The sequence below is a fragment of the Rosa chinensis genome, chromosome 7 (genome assembly GCF_002994745.2).
Source record: "Rosa chinensis cultivar Old Blush chromosome 7, RchiOBHm-V2, whole genome shotgun sequence".
Taxonomy (NCBI): Eukaryota; Viridiplantae; Streptophyta; class Magnoliopsida; order Rosales; family Rosaceae; genus Rosa; species Rosa chinensis.
In genome coordinates this window covers 27,192,062-27,203,870 of record NC_037094.1, presented here as the reverse complement: position 1 = coordinate 27,203,870, position 11,809 = coordinate 27,192,062, and the positions used below count along the sequence as shown (strand labels likewise).

Sequence of the window (11,809 nt, the reverse complement as noted above, 5' to 3'; positions counted from 1 at the left end):
CTACCAACAGAGTAGTCCTTGGTAGGGCTGGGATGGTTCGGTTATGTGTTGTCACTCGTCGGAACCAATAGAACTTTGCTAGGTTCGGTTTGAGCATTTTCAACCTCTAAAACTGAGTAAAACTCGAACTGACAAGAATTGATGTGGCTTCTTGGTTCTTTTTTTTCTCCCAAAGTTCTCTGTAATTCGAAGATTTGGAAATTTAGATTTGATTTGGGTTTTCAAATCAAATCTTGAGAGAACTTAGATATTTCTAAATTTGAAATCAAGATGAACAAATAAGACTCTGAAGATCCAGATCTAAATCGATCCATTGTTGAACCTATCCATCTGCAAATGAATTTTTTACATGAAAATAGAAAACTAGGTTGGTTGGTGAAGAAGAGAAGAAAAGGAATTGAGGAAAAAGAAGGAAGAACTAGTCAATGATTAAGAGAAGATGGAGAAGGAAATGACAAATGAGAGTGAAAATAGACGAAGAAAAGAAGTAAGGAAGTAGGGCTGGCAAATCCAACCGATCCAAACCAGCCAACCGCGTCCGTCCCGAACCAAGGGGTTCGGTTACCAGCAAAATCGGTTACCGAAAGTTTGGTACGGTTATACCGTACCGATATACTGTAATTGGTACGGTATCCGTACTGAATATTAACAAAATACGGTATACCGTACCGTACCATATATTTAATATAATATTTAATTATTTAAAATATTTATTATATAATCAATCATAGCCGTTGATTTTCTTCTGTTTTATTCCATATTAACTAACAACCGTTAGATGAAAAATTTCCAAACCCTAAATCCATAATCCCTCATTCCATCTCTCAGTCTCTGCCTCTCTGGAGTCTGGACGACTCACCTCGTCTCTCACTCTCTCTCTCTCTTGAACCCGATCGAGATCTGACCTGAGCCTCTGCCTCTCATACTCTTGGTCCAAACCGGCAAACCCTTATCCCTAATCCGATGATTCCGATCCCTAATCCCTCAGTGGCTCAGTCCATCTCTCGACCACTCCCTCAGTCTCTCTCTCTCTTGAACTCGATCGAGATCTGACCTAAGCCTCTGCCTCTCAAACTCTTGGTCCAACCTGCAAACCCTAATCCCTAATCCGATCCCTAATCCCTCAGTCGCTCAGTCCATCTCTCGACCACTCCCTCAGTCTCTCTCTCTCTCTCTCTCGAACTCGAGCGAGGTTCTGACTTCTGAGCCTCAGTTCGAAGAATCGCGTTCGACCCATTCGATTTCATTTCACATCAAATCGATCGATTGTTGTAGTACTGCTGGTGAGTACGAGCTCGGAGCTTCAATTGTTTTGGATTGTTGAGTTGAGGTTCGAGACTTCGATCTACCCAATTTTAGCAATTCGATCTTGGATATGTTATGTATTATCTTGAGATTTACCAATTTGTTATGGGTTTTGCCACTTTTAATGGTTTTTCTTTTGTGCTTGGAGGAGCAGGAGCACCGAGGAGGCGAGGAGGCGAGGACTAAGTTTGATGTTTGACAGTTTGAGGGAGAAGAAGGCAAAGTTAATGGGTTGAAGGACTAAGTTTGTGGCTCTCGATGGTGGAACTCTGAATTGTAAGCAAGACTCTATTCAATTGAAGGTATAATTGGATATTTGGATATATGCATAATTCTCTGTTTGAATTTTCATGACTATGTGTTGTTCTCTTTGTAAGAGTTTTTATCTGAGCAAGAGAGTAAGAGTTGCAAAGCATTTTAAATGGAGTACATATGAATTTGAAAATGGCAACCCAAGACTCATTTACATTTTTACATGCACCACAGCATTTACAATTTCATTCTGATCCGAGTTTCCCTACTTTATATGTTGCTTTTCTTATTTGGTCTAACATGCTCTGATTAATTTTCAGGTGTTCCAATCTCAAGTTCTCAACAATTCAAGAAATCTTACAATTAAGGCTTAGAAGTTAGAACTGGAGCAACGTAGGAGCACTGCAGTTGGTCGGTTTGGACCAACAGGTCAGTTTCAAAGTGATATATATTCGTAAAGTTAGATGATGAAAATGTTATATATTATATATATGTTTGATGTTTGTATTAATATCACAATGTTTGATGTTTGTTTCTTTTTTCTGCAACAATTAAAATGTTTGATGTTTGTTTGTTTTGTTTGATTCTTTTTTCTGCAGCTATAAATATTATAATGTTTGATGTTTGTTTCTTTTTTCTGCAACTATTTATATCACAATGTTTGATGTTTGTATCATTGTATGCTATGTTTGTTTCTTTTTTCTGCAGCTATTATAAATTTATAATGTTTGTATGTTCCACTTGTTTCTTTTTTCTGCAGCTATGGGTACTCAAAGTGGTAATTTGAGTCAGACTAGTAGCTCAAGCCCTTCGATTAGTTCTGGCATACATGTGACTGGTACTGCAGCTTTGGATCATTCCCCTTTAGGACAACCACCTTTAGGACAGCCACCACCACCTTTAGGACAAACACTCCCACCTTTAGGGCAAACTTCAGGTTCAGTTGATGAAGCTGATCCTACCAACTCCCAATCCCATGGAGCAGCTACTGCTAGGCAGAAAAGAAAAGAGCCTGCAAACAAAAGCCCTCTTTGGGCACATTTCACTAGATGTAAACACCTGAACTCAGACCTAATAGATACTTGTTGGTGTACTTGCAATTATTGCAATGACAGAGTGTTATGTGATACTAAAAAGAATGGGACAAGCTCGATGTGGGCACATACTAGGAAATGTGCTACTCACCCATTACATGCAGAACCTGATCCTAAGCAGGCTAAGTTGAATAGAGATAATGTGAGTGGAGGAGCCTCATACCATAAGTATAACAAAAAGAGGTGTGATGATAGGTGCATCGATATGATTATCAAGGATGAGCTCCCTTTTAGGCACGTGGAGAAGGAGGGATTCAAAGCTTTCTGCAAAGAGTTAGAACCTCAATGGCCTGGAATGGACAGAAAGCAGGCTGCCAAGGGTGTGCTAGATAAGTACAATTTTGAGAAGGCTGTTTTGTTGAGTCAATTGAAGGCAAATGAAACTCGGATCTCAATTACCACCGACACCTGGACATCGATCCAGAATATAAACTACCTAGTACTAACAGCCCACTTCATGGATAGTGACTGGAAATTGCACAAAAGGATCATCAACTTTTGTACAATTACTAGTCACAAAGGATAGGAGATTGGAAGGGTAGTAGAGCATTGTTTGAGGCAATGGGAGATCACCAAAGTGTTTACAATCACAGTAGACAATGCTAGTGCTAATGACTTAGCTGTGGCATACATGAAGAGAAGGTTGACCAGTTACAAGACTTTGATGTTTGAGGGAGAGTTTTTACATTTAAGATGTGCATGCCACATTATAAATTTGATAGTTAAGGATGGTCTGAAGGAGTTACAAGATGGGATTGCTGCTATATGGAACTGTGCCAAGTATGTTAGGAGTTCATCAAGTCGTCTTGACAAGTTTAGGGAGTTTGCTGTTTTGGAACAGTGCAGGGCAAATGCCAATGTTCCATTAGATGTAGTCACAAGATGGAACAACACATACCTCATGCTTGAAGCTGCACTTAAGTATGAAGCTGTGTTCGGTAGAATGGGTGAAGAAGACTGCAATTTTAAAGCTTATTTCGAAGAAAAGGACAGAAATGGCAAACCCAGGGTTGGACCACCATCTAGTGAGGATTGGAGGAATGCAGAAGCATTTTGTTTGTTTTTGAAGAAGTTTTATGAAGCTACTGTGAAGCTGAGCGCTTGGAAGAAGATCACTGCCAATATATTATTTGTTGAAATGGTTACATTGCAAACTGAGATTGACAAGGCTATCATTGCAGAAGACCCTATTTTGAAGAGGGTTGCCACTTCAATGAAGGCCAAGTTCAACAAATATTGGGGAAGCTTCGAATCGGTGAACAAGATAATCATGATAGCTAATGTTCTTGACCCAAGATACAAGCTGCAGTGGGCTAAAGTAGCAATGCAAAAAGTCAATGCAAGCTACGAGACAATTCATTCAATACAAGGGGACTTAAAGACAATTTTGCTGAAGATGTATGATGAATACAAAGCCAATGAAGGCAGCAACGAAGATGAACCGTACATGGGAGAAGATCTAGGATTCGAAGGGGATGACTTGGAGAATCTTGATGAAGTCAGCAAGCAAATAACAAGGGAGAGGATGGCAGAGCAGTCACAATGCATACGAAATGAGGTTGATCAGTATTTATCGGATAGGTATGTTAGCCTCCTTGCAAAGAATTTTGAAATTCATAAGTGGTGGAAGGCCAATGAGTTAACCTATCCAATCCTATCAAAGTTAGCAAAGGATGTTTTTGTTGTTCCTTGCTCAACGGTGCCTTCGGAGAATGCATTTAGTTTGGGATCAAGAGTGGTGGATCCTTTTAGAGCTTCATTGACACCAAAAATGGTGGAAGCCCTTGTTTGCAGTTCGGATTGGTTAAAGTCTGATCCCCCAAACTTCTACAAAGATCCCACTGACGATGACCTTGAAATGTATCACTCTTTGGAGGAACTTGAGAGGGGTAAGCTACTCATATTGTTTGTTACTTTGTTTCTTATTTTATGAATCATGATATTATTTTTAACCTTGTCTTTGTTATTTTGCAGAAAATGCTTTTAATCAAGGAATGGAGTCAACATTGACCAATCTCAGCTCTACACAAACTGATGCATAGCAGGCAACAGCCAACATCGTGAGCTTTCTTGTTCAACGTTAGAAATTGCAAAAATTGCCTAAATTCTTCTTCATTGATTGAATTTGCAGAACTGCCAGCATTCTTATTCTTTTCAACTAAAATTTATTTGCAGAAACTTTGACTCTTTGAGTGAGGCAGGGAGCACAACAAGCAAGTATGAAGTGACGATGAGATGAAATTTGAGTCTTTGAAAGTTTGAATACTTTGTTTTCAACTGTTGTCCGCTTTGTTATTGTATGATTCATTCATTTGTGTGAACTGTAAGTGATGATATGAAGTGATGATGAGATGAACTGTAAGTGATGAACTGAAGTTGATGTGAGAGAGTGAGAGACTGAGAGTTATAAGTTTTTTGATTGTTTTACATTTGCGTATGGTCTGGGGCTCTGGGCCTTTAAATTCAGATATGTTATTTGATTGTTTTTTATTTGCTTTCAGTTATTCAGTTGTTGACAGGTTAGGGATTTAAAATTTTCATTTGGGCCGTAGCTGAAAGCTGGCCCAATCTTAAACTCGGTTGGAGGCCCAACCAACCGCTACCAACCGCTACCAACCGATACCAACCGATACCGAGAAGTCGGTATACCGACTTTTGTGGCCGGTAGTGGTACTTCATTTTGTGTACCAATAAGTTCTGTTACGATAGGCGGTTTTGGACTTGAAGGTCCGGTACCGTACCAAACCCAGCCCTATAAGGAAGAATAGATGAAGAAGAAGAAGAAGAAGAAGAAGAAGAAGAAGAAGAAGAAGAAGAGAAGAAAGTTTGTGGGATGTGCGTCGGCGTGGCTGAGAGAATGAAAAGTGAGAGGGGGTTGTGATTTTATTAGAGAAAATAATAGGGTGTGGGAAACCAAGTGTGATAGCATAGATTTTAGCCACTTAAAATTTGACACCTAGGTATAAAAAACATATGAAGTGTAAGGCAGTAAGCTTATTGTTCTGGTTTTTCAGTTTAGTCATTAATTCAAACACTAAAATTGAAATAGAACCAGTAGTACTTTATTTTAGTTCAATATTACCCAAACAGTGACTTATAACATCAAGAACCACACCGAACCGTTGGTTTTGGTCCGATTCAGGCTGGTTTCGCTGTTTCTCGTGTCCAAAGTCTCAACCTTAGTCCTTGGACCTAGGAAGACTTTGAGATACCGCGATCAATCTGAAAGGTGGATGTCAAAAAAACATGGGCAATGACATCATGGAAGAGAGTTAAAAGCATCGTAACGGTGCGATTATAGTAACGACTCACAGTGCGAGAGTTATGATGAGACTAGAAGAAATGAAAACATAAAAAGACAAAGAGGATAAGAAAGGAAATATGCCATTTTGGTGGTTTTTTTAGGACAATGTACATCAATATATTAAAAGAACAATGTCAAGGTATATGGTATAAATATAAAAACTAAGGACAATGTCTAACAATATGAGGTTAGCATAGTGGTTTGTTGTACAACTTGTATTCATGTGGTCATGGGTTTGAGCAATTATTGGGAAACTTTTTAATTAGATTGATTTCAAATAATGAGACTCACTCATTCAATCAAAAAGTGAAACATCATTAAAAGGAGCCTATCAAGTCCACATCAACTTCTATGTTGTCTAGACATGCCACCTCATTGTCATGTTAGAAATTTGGAATATGAGCCACATAAGCAAGTTGATTTGAGCATTTTTCATTTGACTATCACGTAACAATCAACACCGTCATTAAAGATGGGATGTATTTATGTCCCAGTTGATCGTACCTCGGGGATTACGAGTTAGCTAAGAATCCTATGATTCTAGGTCACCGAAAATCACTTGCACAAACAAATAAAAATAGAAAAAATGCTAAACAAGACACCTAGCCTCATTCAAGCATGACTTTGCATCACACAAAGTCACATAGACTGCCTTGCATCAAGCAAGGCCTAGATAGGGCCGTGAAACATATAAAAGTGCTTGTAATGCTCACGTCCACATGGATTTACAAAATGAATGGTAGTGGGAAAGTCACAATGTTTTTTGGATTTTCATAAATGATAAATAAACTAACCAACTACGACATAAAAATAAGATAGATAGAAGGATGAGATGAATCACATCAAGGGTCACTATGGAATTCAAGGTTTTCCACACAAATCTAAAATCATATGGAATGACGATGATTAATTCAAATGATGCTTCAAATGTTTTGTCGGATTTCCATTTAGCATTAAGAGGTCGAAAAGAAAGCTAAATTGATTGTCATAAATTGTAGTCAAACCCTAAGCAAAAACAAGAAGAAGAAAGAATACTTAGGTTTTGGCTACCCTGTACTAGTCTCAAACCTTATGCCTTGTTACGACCATAAGTGCTCAAAACTAAATGCTTTAGGTTTCGACAATCGATTGTAACACACTCTAGCAATCATCATCACAAATAATAAGGTCGAAAAGAGTACTTGTGATAACAATTACCCTACCCAACAATTCCGAATACTATTTCGACAATCAAGGGTAATAATACTCAAAATTGGGTGATTGGAGAACCACAATCTAAGAAATCCAAATGGAAATAGAGATATGCAATGGACAAATTAATTACACCATACTCATGCCATAATCTAAATTGAAATATAAATTTTCCAATTCTAACACACCAAACATAGATTAAGGAGGGGAATACCTAAACCATACATCTAGAGTGAATAAATTAAATCAAGAGTACACCAATCATATGAATAAACATCAATTTTATTAATTCCTCAACAAAACCATACAAAACTAACTTGGGTTTCAAAACCCTAAAACCATGAAAGGTCACACATAAGTATATATCAATACACATCAAACAACACCATAAGCAAGAAATAAGAGAGAGAAAGAAGAGGGAAAGAGAGGAGAAATCCATGAAAGTTAAGGCAATACTTGTCACTAGCTATTGCCATAACTTCATGGCTTATCTTACTACCCTTATGAAACCATGGTGTAAAGATGGTGGCCTAGATACCGGAAATGTGTGTACCTCCTCCTTGTGCAAGCTTACATGTGAAGAATGAGGGATGAAAAAGAGAAGAAGAGGTGAGAAGGGAGAGAAGTCCCAAATTCGGCCAAAAGGCATATGGTGTAGAAAAATGGGTCTTAAGCTTGTGAAATGCGTGTGCAAAGGTGCTTAAATACCCCCTTGGGTTCTAGGGTTCAAGTTTGGACATGAACCCTAGATCCAAGGGCTCAAAAACAAGGAGAAAATAGATAAAATGAAAAGACTAAAACAACCTAATAAAAATATAGAGAATTAGAAGTTTAGAAAACATTTTGAAAAATATAAACAAAATCGGAGGGCAAAAGTGTAAGTGGGTGTGTGCCTAGTGTGAACACAAATAAATATCTCTATTCACATGTGTGATGTGTGTGGTCCACTAACTATTATTGTTATTACCAAGGTTCGAAAAATCGCTAGGCGCTAGTCGGGCGGTCTCTAAGCTACTAGCGCCCAAGTGCCTAGGTGGATTTGTATTTTTTAATTTTAATTTTATAGCATTTATTTACATAATAAAGACTATATCAAGACTTAATGCCCTATATATATATATATATATATATATATATATATATATATATATATATATATATATAGACACACACACACACACAGATGCTATCCAGAGGGCCTCACTATGAAATTAACGTGTGAGGTTAGAGTTTAGGGTTATTTTTCGGTCTTATATCCACATCTCGATCGTTCTGTTTTTAGGTACTAATGTATAGATCATCTTTGCAAATTTTCAGCTAATTTGATGATCTTTAAGGTATCTAACTCACTTAAACCAATGGATGAACTGAATCTGTCCACCCTAAACTGTACTAGCTATAAGGCAGTTATCAATGCCTTAACGACCATCAATTTTGCTGAGATGATCTATATAGTAGTACCTAAAATCTGAACGGTCGAGATGTGGATATGAGACCGAAAAGTGAACATAAACTCCAACCTCACACGTTAATTTCAGAGTGATGCCTCACTCTGGATATATATATATATATATATATATATATATATAGGGAGTGTGTTATTGTCCCCTTCTATCACAAAAAGAAGAAGAAGAAGTGGGTACACATGCCCTGGACTATACGTCCAAAAGCTAACCATTGTTCCCACGTGGCCCTTCTATCCACATTCCCATGAGATAAAGTTTCTTGACTTTTTCTCTTGCGATTTATCTCCCTCCACCCGCTCAAAGCTTTGCTTTGATTTTTCATTCCTATTTGCAACTAACCAACAACAATGGTGAGTCTGTCCAGAATTCACCCCAGAACGACGCCATCCACATCAGCAAATTCCTCAAAATGGCTTCAGCTACAACACCTCCTCCGTTATCAATATACTCTGAGGACCTCACCAAGCGCCTCTCCTCCGAGCTGAGCAGAAATACTAAGAAAGCCCTCCTCCTTTGGATCCCGACTTGGCTACTAGCGACGCACCATCTTCTGTCAAGCCCTCACCGTCCCTGATCTCCACGGAGCCACCGAAGTCATCTTCTCCCAAACCCCCTCCCAGATCACCCAATCTAACTCACTTAAACCAATGGATGAACTGAATATGTCCACCCTAAACCGTACTAGCTATAAGGCAGTTATCAATGCCTTAACGACCATCAATTTTGCTGAGATGATCTATATAGTAGTACCTAAAATCTGAACGGTCGAGATGTGGATATGAGACCGAAAAGTGAACATAAACTCCAACCTCACACGTTAATTTCAGAGTGATGCCTCACTCTGGATATATATATATATATATATATATATATATATATATATATATATAGGGAGTGTGTTATTGTCCCCTTCTATCACAAAAAAAGAAGAAGAAGTGGGTACACATGCCCTGGACTATACGTCCAAAAGCTAACCATTGTTCCCACGTGGCCCTTCTATCCACATTCCCATGAGATAAAGTTTCTTGACTTTTTCTCTTGCGATTTATCTCCCTCCACCCGCTCAAAGCTTTGCTTTGATTTTTCATTCCTATTTGCAACTAACCAACAACAATGGTGAGTCTGTCCAGAATTCACCCCAGAACGACGCCATCCACATCAGCAAATTCCTCAAAATGGCTTCGGCTACAACACCTCCTCCGTTATCAATATACTCTGAGGACCTCACCAAGCGCCTCTCCTCCGAGCTGAGCAGAAATACTAAGAAAGCCCTCCTCCTTTGGATCCCGACTTGGCTACTAGCGACGCACCATCTTCTGTCAAGCCCTCACCGTCCCTGATCTCCACGGAGCCACCGAAGTCATCTTCTCCCAAACCCCCTCCCAGATCACCCAATTCAAACGACTCAACCGCCTAGCGCCTAATCGTCTACCCACCTAGGCGCCTAGGAGGCCGCTCAATCAGACCGATTTGCTATTAATTGAGTCGGAGAGCTGCCGCCCAGTGCCTAGGCGGCCTGGGTAGTCGAGTTTTAGAACATTGGTTATTACATCTATTTTGAATTTGAAATTTGAATATAAAGATGTAATATAAATGGGCTTGGGTCTTCACTTGTGTGCTTCTTTGGTCTTGGGCCTTGGATTTCTTGCTATTAGACCAAGTTGACTTGATTAACCCGATGGTCAACAAGTTGACTTTTCGTCCTTTAGTCAAAAGTTGACTTTTTGCTTAAATTCGCCATTTCTTTCGACTTTTCTCTTTCTTGATCATAATTTCCTACAAATGAAGAAAACAAAGTAACACTACGAAATAATGCTTGAGTATTCACTAATTTCAAGATAATTAGGGTTAGAAACACATGTAAATTGCGTGTGAATCACAAGTTAACAGACTTATTTGACGGAAGACTAACTTATTGAACCAATTGTTCAAAAATGAAAGTCAAATGGTGTTTTTGATGAAATTAGAAGAGCATGAACTGAAGTGACTTTAAAAATTTGATGCCACCTCATTGTCATGTTAGAAATGGCATATGAGCCACCACATAAGCAAGTGAAAAGACTCTTGACGAAAGGCTAACGGATTGAACCTATTGGTTCAAAAATGAAAGTCAAATGTTGTTTTTGATGAAATTAGAATAGCATATGGGTTATCGGAGGAGGCTTTTCATGGCCGCTCTGTTTTGTTGGCATGGAGGATGGCTATGGTGGCTGCGCTTTGATGTTTGGGGCCTACCACACAACAGATCTGCAGCAGGGTGGAGCAATGACGCCAGTATCAAACCAGTGACGACGACTGCCATTGATGTTCCGGTGATTGTAGCTTGGCGACGGATTGTGGGTTGCAATGTTTTCCTTTTGGTTTTTGTTAGGGTTTTGTTTTTTCAGTTAGTTTTTTGGTTAGGGTTAATAAGTCCCTACTCCTTGGAGTTAGGGTTGTGTTCCTACTCTTTTGAGCTAGGATTAGGTCTAAGTGATATGCCATGTAAATGGTGTCATTCCCGAGGACAATCTGGTTCAACTTTGGTTTACTATGGTGGTCGATTTGCTAACGAGCGATCTTTTACACGTGGTCTGGTACTTTTTGGATATGGTGTTGAAGAGGACGCAGTCCTTTTACTGTTGACCACGAGATACTACTGGGACTTTCGGGATCATCGGTTCAAAGTAGCCTTGGAAAGAGGTGTTTTGTGGTTATAGTTTGGGTCCATTGGCCTGATGGTATCTGTAACTGCGGTTCTTGGGATTTCGGTCTATGTCCCTCCCCCAATGTTTGCTTTTCGTTGGATTGAATGAATATTCTATCTTTCCCTCAAAAAAAAAAAAAAAAAAAAAAACATGTCAACTAGAAATCGGAAAAAACTGGGATTTATATCCTTATCAACGAGAAATAAGTGAAGTTGAAGTACCGACCAGCAGACGCACAACTGCCCTAAAAAGAAAACTGCATGAATCACATTCGACCCAATCAGCTATTCAGCTTAGTGGTCAGTCCAAGCTCTCTTCCTTTCCTCAGGTCAAAAGTCAAACCGTTTCAAGCCAAAGACATATGTTGCACGTGCCACACGGCCAAACTCTTACCCAAACCGAGTAAATATAGTTCAGCTCTCTCCCGATTATTTCATCAAAATCGCCAAAACTCGCTTCTGAGAAACTTCTTCACTGCTCTGTTTTTTACTCCCCCCCCACCCCCCAAAC

General features: G+C 39.1%; 1 protein-coding gene across 1 annotated transcript; it reads left to right on the top strand.

Moving 5' to 3' along the window:
- The first annotated feature begins 3,282 nt into the window (after window positions 1-3,282).
- Window positions 3,283-4,693, top strand: LOC112177713 (zinc finger BED domain-containing protein RICESLEEPER 3-like). Its single transcript, XM_024315972.1, has 2 exons — window positions 3,283-4,540; window positions 4,626-4,693. Exons 1-2 carry the CDS (start codon window positions 3,283-3,285, stop codon window positions 4,691-4,693), a joined length of 1,326 nt encoding a protein of 441 aa, XP_024171740.1.
- The last annotated feature ends 7,116 nt before the right edge of the window (window positions 4,694-11,809 follow it).

Bases quoted from the DNA above. Each gene is read 5' to 3' on its own strand.
- LOC112177713 (XM_024315972.1), top strand. From the start codon at position 3,283: ATGAAGAGAAGGTTGACCAGTTACAAGACTTTGATGTTTGAGGGAGAG. The intron at 4,541-4,625 runs GTAAGCTACTCA...GTTATTTTGCAG, and splicing joins TTTGGAGGAACTTGAGAGGG to AAAATGCTTTTAATCAAGGA.